General features: G+C 39.6%; 1 protein-coding gene across 1 annotated transcript; it reads left to right on the top strand.

Annotated features, from left to right (window-relative positions):
• The first annotated feature begins 6,669 nt into the window (after positions 1 to 6,669).
• Positions 6,670 to 24,885, top strand: si:dkey-183c6.7 (urea transporter 1). Its single transcript, XM_067579478.1, has 8 exons — positions 6,670 to 7,013; positions 7,568 to 7,757; positions 8,384 to 8,512; positions 9,429 to 9,618; positions 13,576 to 13,723; positions 22,109 to 22,243; positions 24,049 to 24,098; positions 24,353 to 24,885. The coding sequence occupies exons 1-8, from the start codon at positions 6,887 to 6,889 to the stop codon at positions 24,533 to 24,535; spliced, it is 1,152 nt and encodes a 383-aa protein (XP_067435579.1). The 5' UTR covers positions 6,670 to 6,886; the 3' UTR covers positions 24,536 to 24,885.
• The last annotated feature ends 69 nt before the right edge of the window (positions 24,886 to 24,954 follow it).

The following is a 24,954-nucleotide window of genomic DNA, read 5'->3' as shown; positions in this document are numbered from 1 at the left end:
TAAACACACGAATAATGACATAGAGTACTGATCCACCCCCTAAAAACTCTTTTCTTGACATATAGATCTAGTTTTTGACCAACATACACCCTCCTGTTCCCAGGCTCTCTTAATTTTATCAACCCTGAATTCACTGTGGTCAGTCAACAGGTTTATGTCTATAGAAAACACAGCAAATCCTTGCAGTCATATGAACAACACACAGCTGGTGTGTCATTGTCTGCAATGGAGCTAAGTAGTCTGAGGTGGTGAGTCACAAACACAAAACAGAAGTCATTCACCGCCTCCATGTTGTCTGTTCTCTTTTTCACTTATGTCGTACATTGATTTGATTGGATTAGGTTTGATTGTCCTCATTTCTGCAAGAGCCAAACAAGGAAACACACACACAGAGGAAAAAACAGTGACAGAGAGAGAGAGGGCTAATTTAAAATTCCTCCTCATGCTGTCCAAACCAGGTTATATTTCCTAGGTCTGTAGACTCACCATCTATCACCATCTACCAGCACTGAGTTTCTCTCCATCTACAATACATACACTAGCCATACCACACAAGAGACTGTATGTTAACACACACATATATGCATGCATACACAATGACTTTAGAAAATCTGTGACACACTCATCATTGTTTTTTATTAAACTGATATCTCTGTGTGTGTGTGTGTGAGAGAGAGAGAGAGAGAGAGAAAGAGAAACAGAGAGCGAGAGAGAGAGAGATGATGAAGAAGAAAGCTTCTAATAAAAGCGGAATCACACATTTGTTACATTTGTTGAGCACTGCAGCTTCAGGAAGGACCATGCTGACTTCACAAACATGCATGATATAAAGCATCATTCACAATGTGACAACACTTTGTGTTCATGTGCTTAAACATAGAAATACTGGTATGGAGGCCCATTTCAGCCAAGTAAAAAAACAAAATAGATTCAATGTTATGTTATGCATGATAAAAATGTTCATAAGTCTATAATATACCTATTATCTCATAATTCTGATTTACTAATTTATATTTAAAGGACCTATGTGTAGGATTTACTGGCATCTAGCGGTGAGGTACCCTCTGCCAATATTTCTGCCAATAGATCTCTCTAAATCTTACACACTACTCCTTAAATAAGTTATCATTTTGACTTAGTATCTCAGTAGTAGTTTTATTTTTATCATGCCTAACTTTTGATGTTGTTTTTTTTACTTTCTTTTCTTGGCATATAGTGCCATCCATATCAAAAACTTGGAGTTGTATCCACATAAATATTTAATTTCAGAACATTTCAGAGACAGGGCTGCTCTTGAGATACAAACAATCTCAAACCAAAGCTTTACAGACTGCAGTCTAGAAAACAGACAAATAAGGAATAAATATAAAGTTAAAATACAAATGGTAGTGAGCTTCCAATCATAAATTAATCAGACTGCGCTTTCTCTAAAATCACCTGCTGAGGTGCTTAGTTGGACAAAAACCTGCACTGTTGGCTCTCCTTGGCACATGATTGCAAATGGATGTCATCAAATATGCACAATTTGATGTGGAGCCTGATTATTGTTTGGCATCATCACACTCTGTGTCAACAAGCATTTATCATAAAAACCTGTGGTGCTTTTGTCCATCAAGGCTTTAATCCTGAGTATTTATCATTTCAGAGCAGTTGTGCCACTAAATTCACTGTCTTTCAAATTTGGCTCTCTTGTCTGCAGCTACCATCCAAAATATATTGACCCAGTAGAAAACAATAGAGATAAAAAAATGGAATGACTTTACATACCCATACATACATTAAGATTTAAAGGAGGGGATATTTACGTTGGAAGATGATGGAGTGAGGCAATAAGGAGTGAGCTGAGAGAGTGATTTGATGGAGTGATGGAGCTTCACTCTTCACCCAGAGGGCTCTCCACTGAAGCAGCATGAACAATCCCTCCATCAGTCATATTCCTCCTCTTGTTTTTTCTGTCTAATAGTCTCCAACGCTTTCTCTAATAGACTGTGAAGAAGCCATTGCAGTGATACTCATGCTTGAGATGCCAGTGCTAATTAAGATGCTGGTGTGTTTGTATGTGTTAAAAGGACAAAATTACAATTTGATGGGCTGATAAATGATAATAAAAAGGTTTTAGAAAATGTATGTCTGTTGTCTCTTCTCTACGATACTGATTTTGGTTCGGGTCTCGAGTTTAGGTTTAATCTTAATTTTGGTGTGTGTGAGTGAGAGAAAGTGTTGCCTTGAATGGAAAAATGCAAGTAAAGTCTTATCAAATACACTATACACCTTTGTGGTCAGGACAAACAAAATAAAACAAGGTAAAATCCTCCTGAACAAATACTGGATGAGGGTCTGATCCCAGAAGGCTAAGACACACAATGAAATAAAACCGTGTATGTTTGCACACTCCAGAGTTAGAATTTCTCACAAGAAGCTGAATTGTCAAGGTGGTAGAGGACAACTAATCTAAAGTGCAGTCGGAGGGAATTAGGATGATGAACCGTTTGTTGTTGTGCTCCATACTGCAACACATTGGAATTGAAATGAAACAATGACTATGAGGTTAAAATGCTGACTATCTGCTTTATTTAACTGTGTTTACATCTACATCAGATGAGCAGTGCAGGGACTGTAGCCATTTGCTATACTCAGTATGCCCATATTAGGAGAGAAAATGTAATTGAACAAGATTCACATAAGAATTATATTATTTAAAGCTGCTCTAATCAATATTATCAGATGAACAATGGAGCAAATTACTAAATGTGAAAGGTGTCTCTTGTAGTCCCACAGATAATTTGAATTATTCCCCTCATCTCCAGAGAATTTTAGTGTCTTTTAACTCTTTGCTTTGGTTCTGTCTCACTTCTCTCATCGACTTCTTTCCACTCACAGCAGGCAACTACTTTAAGAGAAAAAGCTCCACTAAACCAGCCACACACAATCTGTACCAAACTCCTGACAGGCAAAGTTAGTGACTAACTATTGAAAATAGTGAAGCAGTTAGCAGATATTTTTCTCCAAATAAATGCTAATGTTGCTTCATGTCTGCCGGATGCGTAAGTAGGCAAATGTTGAACTTTATAAGATAATAATTTGATTTTTAATGATGATAATTCAATTTCAACGCAGTTTTCATCTTGCTCTGCTGCCCTCAAGTAGCCAAAAAAGTCAATTAATGATGATTTAGTATGTGGTTGAATATCAGTGACTAAAGTGCAGCACACACACACATGCTGAGCCAGGTCATGTTCACTTCTTGCTTGGTTTGGGGACTTTTTGCCTTTAGTTTGGTCTTCAGCAGGTGAAACGTATGATCAGTTTGATTGAGGTCATGTGACTGATATGTCAGTCAAACTCATTTCACAGTTTGCATTATCCTAAAATTGAGGGACTATTTATAAGTATTGCGTTAAGTCCCATAGTGTTGACTTAATATGGATGTGAACACCCTCTAACAAAATTATGGTAAATTACTGCTCTAATACTGTATCTGATTACACTGTACACTAGATGAATGGCAAACTTAATGGTTTTCTTGAGTTGTTTCTGTTTAAAATGCAAGCATTAAGGTTCTCAATTAAATTAGTTTGTTTTAAAACTCAAATAGCAGACTTCCAGTAATGAAGTTACACACCAGTGTTGCAGACAGGAAGAGCCTGCTGGCCTTAATGGTTGTTCAAACTTTCACATTTTTGTGTCAAGGCAGGATGTTGTTTGGTGCCTCACCTCAACTCTGAAGTGCTGTGGGAGATTGATTAAATTACCAAGTATCATGTTAACCTAAAATGGCAAAATAAGATAAAATCTGTGTGTCAGTGCATGCGTGTGTGTGCGTGTGTTTCACTTTCCAGTATTTCACAACAGGAGGAGAGAGAGAAAGTGGGAGAAAGAGAGATAGACGAAGAACAATGAGAGAAATTTCCATCACCATGGAAACAGAGAGAAAGGATTGCTCATTCTCCTCTCCTCTCCTCACCCCTCTCCACATCAGTGCCCTCCTTGTATCAGTGTGTTTAATGTACTCTTTAATCTATATACATATGTAATGTATAGTTTTGGTAATTCAGTGTTTACACAGCTAAGAAATGTTAAAACATTATACGATGATTAGCCCTTTAGCGTTGACTTGAAAACTCTGAAGCTAAGTACCATGATGAACAGTGTGAAGATTGCATCTTGAAGTCCAGATGGACTGTAATTTCTCCACCTCATTTGTGATGTTATCAGGACCTCATGCTTCATTTGCTGTGGAGATTGGATTCTTTCAGCCAGTTCAGTAATTAGATATCTTAGTGGCTTCAGGGAGTTTCTGCAAACTGATCTCAACACTCATATGAGTTTTGATTGTTATCTTGTTGCTGTTGTTTTTTAATTCAGATCTGCCTGAGGCTAATAAAATAATACTTGCAAATAATGTTGTGTCATGTTGAAATTGGGAACAATAGGTGGTGCCTTTGTGTTGTTCTGTTCACAGTCGTTTTTGAAGTGGCACTAATGATAACTGAGATTAACCAGGAGGCATGTTGTTCATCCTCCTCAGTAAGTGACATTAGACTGTATAAATGCATGAACTGAGCTTTTTGAAGATGCCTTTTTGTGTTAATTAAAGTTATTAAAAGGAACTTTCATTTTGTGTTGATGTTGGCGGCCCCTGTGGACAAAAGCGGTAGTGTTCCCTAGAATTATGTTGTGTGTTTATGACACGTGGCAGTGGCAGGTGGCAGGTGGCAGGTGGCAGGTCTTGATCTGGCATTTGTTTTGGAAGCCAGTGAAAGAAAGATGCAACTAATTTTTAATACTGTCTTTCTCTTTTAAACACAGCTGTTTACAGGATGCAGGATGAGGATGAGGTACTGTATCTATTTGTGGATATGTAAGATTAATAATTGTAATATTGTATATATGGTGAAACAAAGTAAACTTTGTTTTAGTACCGTTCAGACACCTAGGTTATTCATGTGCAATGTTTTCTGAAATGCTCACTGCTTGGGTGAAATATGATTTGCACAGTTGGAGTTCAGATTTTAATGCATTTGTATTTTACATTTGCAGGTCATAATACAACTTCATGCATTTTTAACACAAGCAGAACAGCTTGTAGTTTGATTTTGTGCTTAGCTGAGTCACATAACAAACTCAAGCATAGATTTGTGCTTTTTTATATAGGTATACTGTATATATAGATTTTTTTTCCGAACAAAGGTCTTCATGTCAAGTCCTATCAGTGGCATCAGTATTCGGTTAGAACACAACACACCAGTAACACATTAATGTAAACAAGCACATACTGTAGAATGGCTCCACCTTCTGAGTGTGTTGTTGCCTCATTATGCATTTAGTGACCTCTGGCCTGTGTTGGAATAAGCCTGGAATGGAACAGACACACACCATGAATATTGAACATGAATAATAAAATACTATAGCTACAGTATACTGAAAGCCTTAATGCATGGAGCATGTGCAGCCGCATGTGTCTGTCTGTATTATCTGAAAATATCCGAACACAGCCACAGGTCAAATTTTAATCTTCCAGCGATGACCTGCATCCTTTCCTCTTATGATAGCCCACTCTGGCGTGTGTGTCCATGTGAAGCTCCCTCTCCGGTGATTGATGGAATGAGCACAGGAGCACAGACAGACAGAGGGAGGAGGATGAATTTATTGAAGCAAGTAAAAGATGGATAGAGCAAGGGTAGAGGAAGTGAGAGAGAGAGAGAAAGAGAGAGAGAAATGAGCTGTCAGGGCTTTTTGAATGGCAGAGCAATTTCCACCTGCACAAACAAGGCTTGTGAATCCCCGCTGCAGTGGCTAAGATAGAGTAAAAAAGATTCTCTCTGTGATGGTATCTGACGTGTTGTTATTGCCTTCACTTGCTGAACTTTAAGCCAGCTAATGGATGTGCACAAAAAAAGCCATACATGCACACACCTCTCAGAAGTCAACATTTCTCTGTTCCAAGTGGAAGTGAAATCATAGCAGGAGAGCTATCACGCTTCCAAGTAAAAAAAAAAAAATCACTTTTCCGTTATTCATGTCATTCAGTAAGTTGGGAGGAAAAAGGTCGCTACAAGAAGTAGATTTCCAGATATCAACATACACTTTTCTCTGACCTCAAAGTACTCTCAACTGCTCTTAAAGAGGCAACAAACCAGGAAAACAATCCTTTAAGAAAAGAAACAGCATTGTAAGGATCTTTTTAAAACCAATGTCAACAGAAAGTCAAAAGTATAGTGCCTCTCAGAAGTTATAGAAAAAGCCGGAGTCAATAATATTTTCCTCTCCTGCATCTGTTCTCTTAAGGACAGCAGAGCAGCACAGACAGCCATGTTATATATTACACCTTTTGAATAAACATCAGATAACACAACGCCCACTAATGGCTCTACAAATGAAGGAAAGACAAACATTGATGCACACGCTGCAATAAAAAGTGGATGAGTAGCTTAAAAGGACAAACAATAGGTGACGAGATCACAGTGAGACTAGCGGACAACGGATGTTGGGGGACGGGAGGGTTGGGGGTGGGGGGGGTGGGGGGGACAGAGGAGCGAGGTGATTGTGAAATGTGAAAACAGAGCAGGAGGGAGGGATGGACTCAATCCTCCTCTCCTTGACCAGTCCTGATGGAGTTGGACTTTGTTCTTCTCTGGCACAACCAGTCAAAAGCTGAGTGAATACGTTACCTGGTCTACCAGTTTATAAGTCATCCCCTTAAACCTTCAGCGGAGAGGAGAGAGGAAGAAGAGGGATGAACAAGAAGGAGGAAGGGAGAAAGAAGCAACAGAGGAGTGAAAAGAACAAAAATAGGAATCAAAGAATAGAGGAACTTTGGGGATTTTCCAGCATTACCACAACATATTTATCACATTTGTAGCAGTGCGGCCCAGCAGCTGCAGGGATGTGGATGGATACCAAAACAGAGGTTGAGGAGGCCAGCAGGAAACATGCCAGCCTCGGTCGGCGTGTGTTGAACGGTCTGCTGTTGTGTACTGGGGACATGGTGCACTTGGATGAGTACATACAGGGTAGGAAAACTCTCTACGCTGCTACATCCTTAAAGTTTATGTACAAACAAACCAACTTTTTTACTTCTATTCTTAATGTCAAGCATAAATTGTATTAAATGGTATGACCTTTAAGTATATGATTTGGAAAGAGCACAATTTATCAAGTCTGAGTCTTCTTATAATGTGATTAATTACGAAAACGTCACAAAAAAAGGAACATCACAAGATTTTGGTTTATATTTAGCTGCCGTGATCATGAATAAATTATTCTGAAATGCTTACTTTGTCATTAAAATATGCAGATGTAATCATCACAGGACTCCCACAGTGAATGCTGCTGCACTCTTCTGCTAACATAAAAGATCATCATCATCATTAAACTCCTATCTTGATTCTTTTTTAAAAACCCTTTATTGGCACCGAGAACTCCAACTGAGAAATAAGTTTTGTGCCGCATTTGTGAAAAATAAGTAGGATATGTGAATAATCCCACAAGGTTTGGAAGGAATCACTGCACTCTATCAAGGAAAATGTTGTTTTCAGAGACCGTGTTTTCTTTCTGTGTTCCTCAGACAAGTGGTTTGTGCTGCAGCTGGCGGTGTGGGGCCTGAGAGGGGTGACCAGGGTGATTCTAGCTAACAACCCGCTGAGTGGTGCTCTCATCCTGGCTGCATTGTACTGGGCTTCCCCCTGGCAGGGCCTGCTGGGAACTCTGGGTGTACTGGCCTCTACGCTAACAGCTGTTATCATAGGACAGGACAGGTGGAATGATATGAACAAATACAAACCAATCTCAAAAAAAGCATACATTTATATGTACATTTGTAATTACCTATAGGTACTTTAAAAACACAGAACAAAAATGTCCTTTTTAAATAATTGAACCCTCATTAAAAAGCTGTTGCTCGGAAGGCGACCTTGTAGCACAAGCCTATAATTTAGTCTGCCTGGAACTAAAGTTGACCGAGGGCTGTACTTAAAATTCATGAGAATAACAGCTCTGTGACTGATTGTCCTGCGTTCACCCACTGCCTGGCAATTCTTATTTTAGTTCCTGTCCCAGTATTTATGACACGCACAGTGTAGCACGCTGGTGCACAACCTTGTTTTGAGGTTTAAAAATAATTATGCTTAAGCTGGGTTTCCAAATGTTTTCAAGTCTGATATTTTGAATAAATTAAGTGTCACTCTGGGATCTCGGCTCATTAAAAATGAACAGTTTGTTTTAACGCTAATGTGTGTTTTGATCATGAAGACATTTTATGATTTCACTGGACATCACTGTATTACAGAACAGTTGCCATATTATGTATTTTAAAGGCAGAAAATGCAAGACGTAAATGTGAATCTCCCTGTTTGTGTGTGTGTGTGCGTGTGTGTGTGTGTAGTGCTGAGGTGTCAAAAGGTCTCCATGGCTTTAATGGCATGTTGGTGTCTCTGCTGATGGGAGTGTTTAGCTCAGCTGGAGACTGGTACTGGTGGCTGCTGCTGCCTGTTTGCTTGGGGTCAGCTACATGGTGAGACACACATATACACACACTACTCACAGTACAATAGTTATGGGGGACTATCCAACAACTCCTCCAAACTAAACAACCAAATACATTATTTTACATTACCTTCCAAAATAAATAGGAGCAGGTGCCCCAGTCATCAGGGTGTCATGTTTGTCTGAGACCTTCAACCATTAAAAGAATGATCCATATGACCCATATTTCTTATCTGCCACATCTGTCGGTGAGAAGTGGGATGCAAACAAAACCAGGTCACACACTTTACTGAGGGTACTGTAGGTCATAAGAGGATGTGCACAGTAGTACAAACACTAAGTGTTCACTTAATCACATTCTATCACTGCAATTTCAACCACCATGTAAAGCATCATCACACCAAAAGCTAAGTTTGCATCTTCAGCCATCAAAATGTACCTCACAGCAATATCTTCTTGAAAAAAATGAGGTGGAGATGAAATGGTTTAAAATTTCTGTAACACTCATTTTTAGCAAACTACATTGCAAGTGACCAAAGCAAAAACTTAATGGGCATTTTTCAGTCACAACGGTGCTGAGTCACTGTAGGAAGTACTTTAGAAAACCTCCCTGTCTCCAAGGGAAACAAAAAAATCAACCTGCATATGTCAAAAGTTTTTACACACATTTCCAGAGTGAAAGCTAAAGGAAATATGCAAATGCTCCTCGTCTCATCACAACATCCAAGGGAATACATTAGGAGCGCCTCCAGTTCACTCACAACATAGAGTACATGAGGAGCATGTGTCAAATGATGCCACAAAGAAATAATTTTGGGAGGGCTTTGCATTTAGTGTTTAAAGTGTGCAAAGGTCAAGCATGCATAGCTTTCAATGCTACATATAAACAAGGTCAGTTTAATTAAAAACGATGAGTATGTCTCATCCTTCTTCCCTTTCTCTAGTGTCTTTCTATTCAGTGGCCTCTCCTCAGTGTTGGATCGCTGGGACTTGCCAGTCGCTGTGTTTCCCTTCAACATCGTCATTGTCCTCTACCTCCTTTGTACCGGCCAAGATAACCCCTATTTCCCTCACCATCCTGCAACGCCACCGGGTGCACTGGAGCCCAATGGCACAGGGCTGAGTGCAGTAGAGGTACAGAAACATTTCATTAAATGTTTGTGCGTAGGTTGAGATAAATTGGTAGCTGGGAGGTTGATATTCAGCACCCAGCGCTCAAATCTCAGCTTATTTACTGTAACTTCACCAACACAAAAACCTTTCCAAAGAGTTTCTGCTTGTGACAACATGAATACAAATACAGAGGGAGCATTTTCTAAAATCTTCTATAAATACTGTAAATCTAAGAAACACACCTGTGACATTTACTCTGCTGAAGATTTTTGGTTTTACCTTAAGCCATAGTTTGTGCATTCTGTTTGTATGTAAGGCACATTTCACTAACAAAGACCATGTTTCTTATGAATGCAAATTAGTTTCTTGGAATGACAATAAAATCTACTACTACTACAATCTAGTGAAATAGTTGATGTTTAATGTGTTTTCATTTGCCAAGTTGTGTTTTGTGAGTGTGGTATTTTTACCAGAATCTGCTCAGACAGGAAGGGAAACTTCACTTTGAGGCTCAATTAGCATTTTTTCCTCATCAGCATTTCACCAGGCGAGCTGCCATCATGAGGGTATCTGTCAGAGTAACATTTGCAGTGATATTTAAACAGAGGCAGCTCATCAATTCACGTGATTAGGACAGGTGCAGCTCATTAGTAGTCTCAAAGGTAAATATTAGAAGGCAGAAGCAGGATATATGATAAAGCAAGATTACTGAAAGACAAAAAACAAGCTGAACTGAGGCCAGAGTTATCCTTGATGCAGCTGCCGTGGTGTAGCCCAGTCTCCAGAGCGAACAAGTAACTGATAGGAACACAATATGCATAAGATCAGCCAGCTATGACTCACCAGTTACTTAGCAACAGCCATTGATGGAGCTCTTGTCAGGAAATTATAATCAGTCCAAACTGTTTTAATTAACAAATCTTAGTGATTGAAACTCATAGTGGAGGTGAAGCTGTTGCATTCAAGATGAGGTGTTATATTGTTCAGTTACTGTGAGCTGAGACATAATATTCAGAATTGGTGAGGGACAGAGAAGCTCAGGTTTAAGGTTTTTCATGAGTGTCAGTAATGTTTAGGATGCAGGGAGGATACACTGAAGAAGTATTTGTAGGCAGCTGTAACCTTAATAAAGGAGAAAAAACAAACAACAATAAGACCTTAAGTGCTAAATCCCTGTGCTACTGAGAGTCCAGTCAATCAGAATGCAAGTTGTTGCACAGTAAACCTTGTAAAGAAAATTTGACCAGTGAATTCAAACGAAATGCAGTTACCTTGAATTCCTTCTCACAAGACTTTGGCACCAGAATCCACCTATCACTGTAGACTTCTTTTGATTTCTACAAGCCAACTGGCATTTAGATGCATGAAGAGTGTTTGGAAACAGACAGAACACGTTACTATATGTGATCTGAATCACAAAAGTTTATCCTCTTCCAAATGAAGGGAATATATAGAGAGATTTCAGACAAGACATCACATTCAGACACATCAAACAAGTTTCTTCACATAGACACATACACATACATTTCTCTATTATATTGTGGTATATGTCCAGTATACTGTCCAATGAGATGATTTAAAGGTGCGCTAATCAATATTTTTATATAAACAATGGGTCAGATGACTATGTGTCACGTGTCAGGTTTTGTTTGTAGTGATGAACTCACATCTTAACCCAACTCTGCAGTTCCCCTCAGCTCTACTGAGCCTTTTACTGTCTTTCAGCTCATTGTTTTGGTTTTATGGCCCGCAATCTTTACTGTTTTGGTTCATTTTCCCTGCTTTCATCGGCATCGCTTTTTAGCCACGGCAGGCATGTGTTTCCAGTGAGAAAGCTCATATTATGTGATAAACCCTCTATACACTACCTACCCAACACCAAACAGCTGACAGACAAAGTTAGCGACTAACTGAACATGATGAATCATTTAGCGGCTAAAAAGCCAGATATTTCCCTCAGGAGTGGGTGGATACCAGAGCAGAGGCACAGGAGGCATGAATATTGGACTTCTTTTTCTCTATGTGTCTGCTGGATGTGCAAAGTAAATAGGTAAATGTTTGCTAAAATCTTTGCCATATCAACTTTAAAAGGCGATAACATGTCAATTTTTGTGTTTCCAGCTTGTTCGTCTGCTCCCATGGTGGCCAAAAAATTCAATTGATGCTCCTTTAATACTGGAAAGGCCAAGTCGTGATCAATTAACGGCTACTTTGATCGTTTTTTAATTGAAACATTGGTCTTTCCTCAGAAGGCCAATGTCTTTCCTCTCATCTTTGGCGTCCCTATTAGTCCCACAGCATTTCCATGATTTTACAGTAATCTCATCAGAATGAGTCATGTGAAGCACATTTTGCCGAGATGAAATGGAAACTATAAACATCAGGAGACCATTGAAGTCAAATTGCCATCATTTAAAAATAAATGAATCCATAAATATGTTCTACAACATCAGTGTGGAAATGAAGGCCATCATTATCATCTGCAAAAAAAAACAACCTTGAAACCTCACACAGTACTGTAGACACAGACAATATCTAACTAGAGCTGTATAAGTGCCTCTTGGTATAAAACTGCATGACTAATGAGAGAACATTCGACTGAGGTTGTTGGATTTATTCAGCACGTGGCGTTTATGTGTCTTAGATGCATGCTAAGAGCCAGGAGTGGAGAAGGGTGTTTGAGTGCATTTTTTCACACCGCGATCTGCAAACTGACTGTGAAGTTGTTTAAACAAGATTAGCTACACTGACTAAACCCTCTAAGCGCTGTTAGGTGTCCTGAATATAAAGTCAAGATTTACACACTATTCTATTAACGAGCATCACGCCCTGTGGCGCAGCATGTCCCTCTCTCCAAGTTTCTGCCACTCTATCTCAGATTATGTCTCTCCTCCATCTCTTTTCCTTTCCTTTTAATATTCAGCTCATATCTTTTCCTTCCCTTTCCCCTCCATCTGACTGCCTCTCACCTTATAAGTGCTGTCCCTTTCATTTCATAAATTCCCTTTGGTTTGTTACTTGAGAGATCTGAAACCTCTAAATCCTGCTTTTTATCTGTCTGCTTCTCTTCCTTTCAGCCTCTCTCCATTTCTCTGCTCCTGTCAGGAAAATCTCCCTCCTTCTCCCACTCTCTACATCTTTCTCCATCACTGTTTCATTTGCCCCTGTCTTTTTGATCCTCTTCTCCTCTCTTTCCAAAGTTCAGTTCACAATAAACAACTGCTACATGTAAACCAATTTTCAAGGACAGCACAATTAAGTCACAGATTTTTTTTTCTGTTATGGTCCTTAATATTAAACAATCTCATCCCAAGATTCCCTCCTTCTCTCTCTTTCCTCTTTCCTCTTCCCCCTTCTTCTATTTTTCCCCCTTTTCATCTTTTCTATTGCTCTCTTCCTTCCATTTCTTTCACCCATCTCCGTTCCCTCCTTCCTTCTCTCCTCCTCTCATCTTTCCTCTGGTTCTCTCCAGAGATCGCGATGACGTCGGTCCTATTTATATTTAATGTCTCCAGCTTTCACTCTGCTGAGGATGGCGCTCTGGCTGCATCACCACGACAGCGTATTTAATCTTATTGCACACAAACACACACACATCTGCACGCAAAGAAGCACACACACACACACACACACACACACACACACACAAAGACTTGTGCAGCAGCAATATAATTAAAGACCATTTATGACTTGTAAATATCAGCGACGGGCAGGTGCACCCATCACGTCGCCATGGAAACTCTTCACTTCTCACTGACTGTTGGGAATGCAGCATATGTGTGTATGTGAGTGTGTGTATGTTTTTAACTGGGTGAAGAAAAGAGTGGGTGATTTCAACTGGGAAAAGAGCCACTGAATAGCTTCCACACATTTTGTCATCACGTTTTTGTATGTGTTTCTGCTCTCTTTTTATATACAACTTGTATGTAATCATATGCTAAATAATACTGTGGCTTCTAACTCCTCTCTCTTGCCCAGGTGTTGCACGGCATCCCTCTCGGTGTGGGTCAGATCTTCGCCTGTGGTGCTCTGGGGCCCTCCCTCCTCATCCTAGGAGCTGTTCTTCTCTACTCCCCGCTGCTGGCTGTCCATGCCCTGCTGGGATCAGCAATCGGAACGTTAGCCGGTGAGTCTCAGTCTGTGTGTTTATGCAGTTGTGTGGGAGTAAAATAGAAATATTATTGTGTTCTTATTTAGTTCTGTTGCATCAACACCAAGCTTCATACATTGTGATGTGATAAGGACCTTGTCACATTAGATGCAGGAGTGGTTGGGTCTGTTTTTGACATTTCCATAGCGATTGCGACCTTGACCTGGTATCCAGGTTGTTTTGGGGTTCAGGGTTACTACAGGGAACTACAAATGTAATATCACATGTAATAATTATGTTAAGAGTGCAAGCATTGCCAATATCACACTATATAACACTCCCTCTTGGGCATTATCATTTAAAAGTCAATTTAACTGATTTTTCTTACAAAGGTCATTTTAGTAGTCATGGGGAGTAATACTCAGCCTGTTAAATGAGCTGTATAATGCCTTCTGTGGCTCTGTCAAGACTGACAAGGTTATCTCAGCTCAGACTTAGACAGTACACATGTTTAATGGAAAGCCTGTATATCAAACTGGGGGCAAGGTGTCTGAAAAATGTAGCCATTTACTAGTAAAAATGGGTTTATGGAAAATGCAGGACCCAGTGTTTTTGGAGCTTGCTCCACACAAAGAACTCAGAGTGAGGATATCAACCATTTTTTATCTGTCTCTTGTTGGTTCCCCGACTTTATGGACATGTGACACTACATGGCTGGACTACCCTCAATAAACAACTTCCAGTTTCATAATTTGCATCATGAATTGTGATTGGATGGGACAGGTTTCCATACAAACATACAGCTTGAAAGTTAAACAGCATCCCTTCATGTTTTTTTAAATTTATCTTATCAATTCCACTTACGTCATTTCTTATATTGCACTACATTGCATATGTAGTGAACTATAATGGTGAACTATAATGTAAACGTATATAAGCAACACAGTAGTTGCTTTATTTGGTTTATACACTATGTGCTGCAGTCGCAGTTGCACTAGTAATCCTACTTGTGCCAAAACCATATTGCAGCATCATTCACTTTTGTTTTTAGGTGACAGAAAAAAAACTTCCATTTATAAAACCATCACTCATAACCTCATATAGATTTCAGGCCTGGCACATCGCATGGCAAATGTTGAATTACAGTACGTTTTAACGAGGTTAAAGGCGGGTGGGGTTTATGAATCCCTCTGGCAATAAGACAGAATGTCAGCAGCACATATAAAATATGAAATTGTAAAACAGGCAGCAGCAGCAGCAGCTGCCCACAGGCTGCTCCAACAGACACAGAGCAATTAGCCAGGGTGCTGACAACTACTGGCTTAAATACAAACACACAGGCCTGTGGCTGCATCTGCCTTTTGCATCTGCCTCACTGCAACTCTGTTTAGGGAGATAGAAAGGCTAAGAAATGCTGGGAGTTTAAAAGACTTCAGCCTCTGCTTCCATCTACTGCTATATGTACAATGCAGTGTCCTGAAACATGTTATGTGTGTGTGTGTGTGTGTGTGTGTGTGTGTGTGTGTGTGTGTGTGCGTGTGTGCGTGTGTGTGTTTGTGTTTGTAGTTATGAGTCATACTGTAAAAAACAGAAGAGTGGGAGTGAGCTTGTACATATACACACTTGCGCAAACCCGTGGCGTGGACACATGTTAACAGTGGCAGGTACACGTACACACACATACACACTGCTGCAATAAAAACAACAGTGTGACAAGAAAGTAATCAAAGATGATTGTGACTGTAATGTGACTGTAATGAGATTGTGTAGGCAAGAGTGGAGAGGAAACAGACGACTGGAGCGTGGCAGCTAAATGCACAAGAGCAAAATAGCAAATAGGAGGTCTGATTACTGTCATGTGTATATCCTCTCCCTTCCTTCCTTCATTGCTTTTCCATGTTCACTCCAGTGACTTTCTTTTTTTCCAACTTTAGTCTAAATGAAGTCATTACCAGCCTTCATTGATCTCAAAAAAGTCACCTGTGCTTTTATTACTCTCATTTGGATGCTTGTAATTCAGGGCTCCACCAGAGGCAATATCCTGTCTTCTGCAGATCTAAAATGCTGCTGTTGGTCGTTTAACTAATTCTAAGGGACAAGAGCATATTACACTAAGTCTTCCCTGTCTTCTCTGGTTGTCTTTGATTTTAACAATTTATTTAAAGAATATTCAATATTTTTCTTTTTGCCAACAAATCCCATGGAAAGACCAAAACCATCAAAAACACATGAGCCACATTGTTGCCCTGGGTTACATGTTCCCTTATTGCTATAAATTTCATTATCACAAGTTTATTTTGAGTCACTTCCACTTACACTGTCTTTGTGCTTTAGGGCACCAAATGTTTATTTATCCACATCTAAAAATAGTCCCCAGCACAACTTTCATTTGTTTGATTAACGTTTGCTAAAAACCATGGTGCCCAGCTGCTTTTTTTACTGAGTCATTTATAGAAATGAAGATATATCTTTTTATACATTTTAAAGATTTAAATCTTCAGCAGGAGTGAATTTGCTTGCAGCTGAGTGCCACAGACAGGGTAGTGAAGTCAGAGAGTATTGAGATACAAACTATCGATTGTTCATCTTTTGATGGGACTTTGTTGGGAATAAGAAAGATATTGAATAACACCTTTAAATATCTTCTTTCAAACCTATGTATAATATAATCTACAATATATTTATCTTCCTCTTTTACCTGTTTTTGCTCTCATTTTAATTTTTTTGTCATTGTTAGTCTTTGTTTTTGTCTTGTACTTTCATGCAGTATTATAGTGTTACGTTGATCATCTTTTGTATTGTTAAGCACTTTGTAATTTGTACAGAAAAGTGATATATGAAAACTTTTCATGTTGTTATCATAGGATTTGAACTTTTGGTGTTGTTAGATGCGTTTTTTTTTACCATTAAGTTTTGGGAACTGGCTGCCCTGAACTCACGCACACATGCCTGCACACAGAAACAAATGAAGCTGCGACACACAGTGAGAGAGTTAAGAGTGTGAATAAGTGCCACGGGGTCAGATTCAAAACTTAATCCTGCGTGACAGAGAACCAGAGAGGAAAAGAAGGATCAGTGTCAGGAGACATGGAGAAAAGTGTCAGATTGCGATGGAGAGGAGAGAAAAGGGATAAGGAGTTGAGGAGGAAAAGGGAAGGCAGAAAGAGGAAAAGTAGTCCCAAAAAATGCTTACAAATGCAGTAGAGAAGAAAAGAGGAAGCCCTAAATGATCAAGAGATCTTAAAATGTGTGTGTTAGTGTGTGTTGAATTGACAGTCTGTCTTTCCTCTTCTGTCTTACCTCCCCCTCACTAACAACCCCTTTTTCTCTCTTCCAAGTTCTTTATCTTCTTTAATCCTTTCATCTCATCATCTTTCATAACTCTTCCTCTTATTTTATTCACTCACATCATCCTCTTCTCTGCTGCTCTGCATTCATTATCCTTTACCACTTGCAAAATGCTGAGTGTGAAGATACTCCGATTTGGTTTCGGGGAAAAGAGAAGGTGGGAGTGTGTGTGAGGAGGTGTGTGTGATGTCATCATTATCACCATGCTAATCAGTATGATGCCTACTTTGTTTGTCTGTGAGAGGGAGCAATACAATAGCATGGGTGAGAGAGAGGAAAACCAACATGAAATTCGAGTGTGAGGCCATATTGAGAGCTGTCACTCTAAACTGGTGGTGTGAACTATTCCCACGAGGGGTTTCCGGAGGAGGAGTTCAGGGGCTGTATGTAGGCCAGGGCGTCCACCTCCTGCTGTTTTTGTGTTGTACAAGAATAATTGTTGAAATGCTTCAGAAAAGGGATCAAATAGAGTGTGAAGCAGCTGGAGTCAACTGGAGTTCACTGCTCAACTCTGAATTCTTAAAGTAGTTTTGTATTTATGATGTGAAACCAAAACATGAAACACAGTTTCAAGTAGGAATCTCACATCTTTCATCTCTGGTTTGACATAATGTAGACAGAATATCAGACAGCAGAGAGGAAAAAGAAGCAAAAGAGATCCAATTCTGCCCCAGCGCCCAGTAAGAAATTATATTTTTTTGGAGACATGAAGGTTATGGTTAGAGATTTTTTTGTGTTTTTTTATGACCTGTGCTACATGGCACTCCACATGGCAACGTCATAATGCGTAGGGATGTTTACTTCATCTGCACCTGAGGCAAAACACAGAGGGCATGGTAACACCCACTTTCAGAACTTTATTTCAGCTGTTCACTGAGTTATTTTCAAAGCTGTACACTAATGGTCTTGAGTCAGACCTCTGGGTGTTGTATAACAGTCCTTAAGAAGAGCAACTGTCTCTATACAGTCTGGGTAATGATTGAAGAATTCAACGTCAGTGACTGAAAGGAATGAAGTTAGCCATGCTAGCAGCGTGGCTCTAGGGATGACAATGTTGATTCATTGGTTGGACTGCAAATACCTTGGTTTTTGACCAAATATCCCTAAAAACAAATTGCATTCACATTGGCCTTTGTGTTCAGTGCTACTGAACGACCTCATTAATGTAATGAAGGTCAAATAGAGGTTTTATACAGCAAGGATTTACTTCTAAAAAGAGCAAATAAATTAATTAACTTGAGGGTAATCCTTGGTGGATAAAACACAAACTTAAAATGCTTAACACACACCATTACAAGCATTAGAAGAATTCACAATGAAACAGGCCTAAAACGACATCTGAAATAAGTCTCCTAGTAAGAAAAATGTTGGTAGAAATAAAGACTAATCACACACATACAAAGTAGAACAATACTTAAATGCAACACAGACAGCAACAAATACTTCCCTCTACAGCTCATGCTGCTGATATCTGGACAGTGTTGACAAATGAGCCCAAATACAGAGAAGCATCACTTATCACCCTGAAGGCATCAAAGGACAGAATGATGGATCCATCCGCTGAATGAAGAGCAAAGCCCTCAAAGAAAAGTTAGCCATTATCCTCTAACACTGCAAAACAAGGCATTATGCACAGTTCATTTCAGTTGTTCATTCCAACCTATTACACTGTCCTCCATTTAGTCTGCAACCAGTCACTGTGATTTGATGCAGGCAACGACCGGAGGAGAGGAGAGGAGAGGAGAGGAGAGGAGAGGAGAGGAGAGGAGAGGAGAGGAGAGGAGAGGAGAGGAGATACTGGGTTTGATATGATAAGAACTCTCTGACTCATTCTATTAGCATAGGCAACATCACACTGAGAGTTACACGCACACACACACACACATTGTAGAAAAAGAGTAAAAATTTGAGTATCCTCTGGGGCCTCCCTTCCACATTGCCATTAGACTTTAATGACACCCTTATATGGGGAGGGATCGAGTGGAGCAGAGGGGTGTGATGAAGGAAGCAAGGAAGGAAGGAGGGGAAGCACTGCGTGAGAGAAACAAAAGGGAAATGGTGGGAATGAAACAGCAGGAACATGGAGGATGGAGAGATAGATAATGAAGTGAGGAATTAGGAAAAGACAAGATGATTAGGGAGGGAGTCGGAGAGTTTAAAGACCAACTACAGAAGAGCGAAGAGGGTAGCTGTGAAAGAGAAAAAACAAACACAGATAGTGGTGAAGAGGGAGCGGATGGCAGAGTAGCCCAGCAAACACACGCAGAGTGAGGAGGCAGCACTGGGGTGTGGTCAGTCTGCTTCAGGACCAGACTGCTAAACTGCAGCTCACAGAGGCTGATAATAAGGAAATCAATCACAGCACAGCCTGAGGGTCATTTATCTGCAGAAGAGCTTCCAAAATTTACAGTTACTGCAGATGAATTCTTTGGAAAATCCTGCAGTATTAATACAGGAATGATGCAGGGTTTAGCAGCTGCAGCAACAGCTAAGGTTAAAAATTAACACAGCAAACAACAGTATTTGTATGAATATTTATATGTAATTTTAGTCATTTGTTCAGCTTGGCTATTATTCATTTTAGAGTTTTAATTAGGTTTGAAAAGGCTTCTTCTGACTAAAATGTGACAATTACCAAAGTTGTCGTATGACAATGCAAACGGGGGCACAATCAGCCTTGTGCATGTGTGTGTAAATAATATATGGCCTAAAGCAAATGGATGGTTTGAGGGTCACTCTTCTGCACAGTCAGACAGCATTCAGTAATTTTTTATGATATTACTGTGACTGAGGAAGGTAAAAAAATACAACATTTCTGCTGCAGGGTTTATGCTCCCACAAATATAAGTCCTGTATATATCAAAGAAACAGTCAGTAAGTATTTTAAAGCTCTTTCCTTTCAGAGCTGAACAGTAGCAGCAGAATATTAACTGGGTGGGGCAACAGGACTGATGGCCTCTGCTTACACACACACACACAGACACACACACACACACAGAGTGAGAGAGAGAGAGAGAGAGAGAGAGAGAGAGAGAGATGCAGCATTGTCCCTTCTGGCTTGGTGTGCAGCATAATTTATAAGGCTGTAGGCGGTGGTGGTGTTGTATTTGACCAATTAATGCTAATGGATTAATGCTAGAATTTTCATGCTAACAAGCTCACAATGACATTTTGATGTGGCAGCAGTTTAGCAGGTATAATGTTCAGCGTCTTAGTGTGTTACCATGCTAACATTTGCTAATTAGCATTAAACTCAAATTACAACAGAGGCTGATGAGAATGTCATTAGTGTTGCATCTATTTGTTCAATCAATCAAAATCAATCAATCAGTCAATCAATCAATCAATCAAATTATATTTTTGACCTGATGATGGTGCTAAATTAAAAGTTAAAACTGTTGCTGGAGTTATTACAATTCCTCCTAAGAGCAACATGAATATTGTGCCTAATTTCATGGCAATCCAGCAATTAGTTATGAATTTCATGGTGGGGCAAGAGGAAAAGTCAGAGGATTCATCCTCTGGCAACAGTTTATGTTACATTTTGTGCCAATCCATCCAGCAGATGTTGAGATATTTCACTGAATAAGTGACAACTTTAACCTGTTGGTGGCGCTATAGGAAATCAGAGTCAGTAGCATTCACCCTCTGGGCACCATGTGTATCTAATTTCATAGCTGTTTATCCAGTAGTTGTTGAGATATCTCAGTCTGGACCAATGTGGTGGACCAACCAACTGAAAGACAGACAGACTGACATCATCACCCCAAGAGCCATATCACTAGTGTGGCCAGTAAAAATAAATATATTACCAGCATCACAATGAGACATAATGTAGCAGAAATAAATCTGAAATAAACAGAAAGTCAAGAGCTCCATCATTTCAGCTCAGCTACATCCTTGAATTGTCGCTCTTTAGTCTCTCTGGAGGTGAGGATGAAGGAGATACTTTTTACTAACTTCTCTCACAATGTTAGTCCTTCAAAATAGGAATATTCATGAGTGACTTTTGGGGTTTAACAACCCAGAATAAGACATAGTTCATTTGATTTTTGCAATTTCTTATACTGTATATACAAAAACTAAACCTATTTGATGATTTTAAATATTTTAACGTCATTAAAAGCATTTTGTTTCCTTATTCTGCATGGAGCTTGCTGGCCTTTGCAGCTGAAATCAGTGACCCTACTCTTTCTGATGTCACTGTGATTCTACTGTTATTCTCACTCACGTGTGGGTAGAAAGACACGGTGCAGCTGCTGCTGAAGCTGGCAATGCCTTTGGCCTCGCTGAGATTTACCTTTGTCAATATGCCCCCTGCGCAGTCTGTGTATGGCTTCAGCGTCAGAGTGAGGTGCCTGCTTAATATGGATGTGAGTCAGTGGTGAGACATTGACCTGGTGTTCATCCACCTACCACATAAATACTCTGCAGCAGTACCTCAGAGGTTGAATCAGGGATAAAAAGCTGTCTCAAAAAAGTATGTTGATATTGGTGTTGTGATATCACAAGGCTGTGTTAAAATGTCAATTTACATGTTTCACATAATGTGAAAATGAATATTAAGTGATACAAATGCAAATGAAGAGGGGATAATGTGACAATGAAGTGAGTCAAAAGTATCCTCAGAGGTTAATAGTCATCTGGGATGGATTTCTTCCAGAGCTTTCACTCTCTCTCTTGTCTCCTCGTCTCATTGCTCGTACAGTCTATTTACAGTAAAAGACTTGAGAAGGTAAAAACATTTGTCGTAGTGTAACTCCAGCTCACTGGAGACAGAGCAGTTCTTTGTCAGCACTTCCCCTTACTCACCATCATCCCATCATCACATGACTGACTGACAGCTGAACACAGATGATCTTTTCCGACTTGGACAAATCAGAAATACAAGACAACATTTCCTTATTAGGTAACCCACAAATTAAATGAACTGAAGGCAACAACAGTATGTGTCTAGCACCATCACATGGATTCTTTTAGTACTGCAGATTCAATAAGACATAAGTATGATCTGTGTTTGTGTGTGTGTGTGTGTGTGTGTGTGTGTGTGTGTGTGTGTGTGTGTGTGTGTAGGTTTATCCATGGCAGTGCGTCATGCCTCTCTGTACTCAGGTCTGTCAGGGTTTAATGGAGCTCTGGGCTGCATGGCTGTTGGAGGACTCTTCTTCACCTTCAGCTGGAGGACTCACCTCTTTGCCATCGCCAGTGGTGAGACACAAACACACATCCCTTTCCCAAAATGTTTGCACTACATGTATCATACATACATCATTCCTGTGATTCACTGAGAATTTGTGTTATTACTTAATGATAAATCATACAGTTTTCACAAATCAGATTTTTTTTAAAGAGAATAATGAAGATCCATGGTTCAACCCACTCCTTTTTGAAGCCTTGCAACTACAAGCTAAATCTGTGCAACTGTCTTGCTTTAACTCAACTTTTAATACCTTTTATAGTTTTTGGCAAGAACAAGAACCAAATTAATATGATTTTGCGAAACATTCAGCTGTAGACTGGTTAACCTTACTTGTATTTTGCAGGAATATTAAGATATTGATATTGTCATTATTCTTTTCATTACTGACCTCAGCCACTGGAGGGCGACAGAAACAAACAAGCTGCTTCAGCATGCTCTGTCCATGGTGCTGAAACATTCATATGCTGTCTTTCTCATTGTCTCTGTCCATAGTGCTGAATTGTTTCAATTCAATTCTCAGTGACAGTGACAAGTTTTTCAAGGAATACTCAAATCCACATCTCTTTAAAGTGCTTCAACCGGAGCCTTTAGCTTTAGCACTTACACTGAAATTTTTACCATGTGATTTTTAACTTGTTATATTTTTTAAAATCTAAATACCCTGAGTTCTTTTACATTTTATGTATTTTTCACACTTTTCCTGACCTCATCTTGGGACTACACTGGCTGCAATGGCTGTTGTCAATTTTGAAACCAAAGAAACTTATATCAAACTGTTCAGTTACATACTCTTTGATCTATAAACACTTATTTCTCAGAGACACATAAAAAGACTGGAGAATCACTAACTGTCAGTCTCCAGTGCTCTCCAGTGTCAGTTCTAACTGAACCTTTTTATAAGACTCTCTGTCCTAGGAGCCTTTATCAGACATGGACTAGATAGTAGAACTAAAACTGTTTCTATGGGACAATGACATTGTCATAAATTCCACCTGCTTGTGTTTGAAAGGTATCAAGTTGTGAGACATCACTTGGTCACTTACCGCATCACTGCTCCTCTCAGTAAATCATGAACTCATCCTCCTGCTGAATCAATTACATGCTCCATAATGCAGAAATATGGAGGCATGTGGGCACTATGACCAAAAACAGTCAGCAGATATGCTTTGGTTAAACTCAGCTGTGCTTCTAAAAATGATGAGTAGGTAAATACATCATACTACATAGCTTATTCAGTCTGCTTTTATACTGTGCAGGCACTTTGTTTCCATACATATTTCCCCTTCACTGCACCCAGTTCACTCCCAATAGCTTTCACTCCACTCCCTCCTTTATCTTTCTTAACTTATTTAAATTGATTTCATCTCCTTCCCTCTGTCTTTATCTAAACCATCTCCTTTACATCCTTTTACAGTGTCTCTACATTTCTCTTTGCTGAATGGCCTTAATTGCATTGAAAGGTTAAGAATCATTTTGTCAGATCAAAGCTTAATTTAATTAATCCATTTAGATCCAGCTGCCCTGTCTCACTTTCACGAATACAGACAAACTGACAAAATCATGCACACAATTAAATCTGAAATTGCAGCTGGAGCACCCAGCTGGCCATTAGTACTGACCGGTTTGGCAGAGAGATAATCTGTTCCCATTTGGTAAATTGGCCTTAATTGGAGATTCCAGTTTGTCTACTATCAGGAGCAACTGCAGTCAACCTCTGCTCCTGCCACTGTATATATGTCAGCAACCTGTAGAAAGATACAGAGTGTGTGTGAGGATATATTTAGCTCCAAATCTCTTCTCTTCTCCACCACAGCCTTCCTCTCCGCATATGGTGACATTGCTCTGAGCAATCTGCTGGGAACTGTAAGTACACACACCCCAAGCCATGTATGAAGCTGCAACACAGAGAAGCCTGCAACACTTTTTTTTTTTGAAGAGGTCTAGTCCATTTTTTTTCTTTTTGTTGATTCTTGACCTGCATTTACTTGTGTATGATTTATTTGAATTTTGACTGATGGTAGACATACAGCTATTTAACACTTAACAAACCTTTTTACTCACTCCACCCAATCTTGTACATAATTAAACACACACACTCTCTCTTTCTCACTCCCTAGGTGGGTCTCCCAGCATGCAGTTGGGCAGCTACACTGGTAGCCACACTGATGTTGCTGCTGACTGGCAGTTTAGCGGCGTACCGCATCCCTATTGGTCAAGTCATGGCCCCGGAACACAACCTGCGCTCACGCAGCCAATGGGAAGCTGGGAGCACCACAGAAAGAGAGAGCACTGATGTGTAGCGCCAGGACACACACACACACACACACACAGTACTGTATCAGTACTTCAAAGTGCTGAGTTGAATGGGAATATATACATATACACATTATTATAATATACGTTACACTGCCATTTCACTATAGCTCTACCAGTGACTCTAAAAAGGAGATTCAACACTTTGAGGAAGCCTTTGTTTCTTATTGTATCTACTATGTATGTATATTGAGCAATAAAATGTTTATGGAGTATCACAAAGTTGTGATCTGCACCTCTTTATTATTGTAACCCAAACTTTTCTATTAAATGTGTACATGTTTCAAGAAAGTTTTTACCATCTGCGTGATTGCGTTTCTGTCCCTTTCACCAGTTTCCAAGCTTTTAATTAATCACTGGCACTCACCATTTCTTACCCTGACACATAAAAAAACAAGGAAGTAGC

The sequence above is a fragment of the Thunnus thynnus genome, chromosome 22, assembly GCF_963924715.1.
Source record: "Thunnus thynnus chromosome 22, fThuThy2.1, whole genome shotgun sequence".
Classification (NCBI taxonomy): Eukaryota; Metazoa; Chordata; class Actinopteri; order Scombriformes; family Scombridae; genus Thunnus; species Thunnus thynnus.
The sequence above is the reverse complement of the archived record's forward strand: the minus strand, read 5'-3'. Positions and strand labels throughout refer to the sequence as shown.

What these genes read in the sequence shown, in the direction of transcription:
- si:dkey-183c6.7 (XM_067579478.1), top strand. Translation starts at nt 6,887, where the DNA reads ATGTGGATGGATACCAAAACAGAGGTTGAGGAGGCCAGCAGGAAACAT. An exon ending in CCTCTTTGCCATCGCCAGTG is followed by an intron (nt 22,244 to 24,048) that starts GTGAGACACAAA and finishes TCTCCACCACAG; the next exon opens with CCTTCCTCTCCGCATATGGT. An exon ending in TGAGCAATCTGCTGGGAACT is followed by an intron (nt 24,099 to 24,352) that starts GTAAGTACACAC and finishes CTCACTCCCTAG; the next exon opens with GTGGGTCTCCCAGCATGCAG.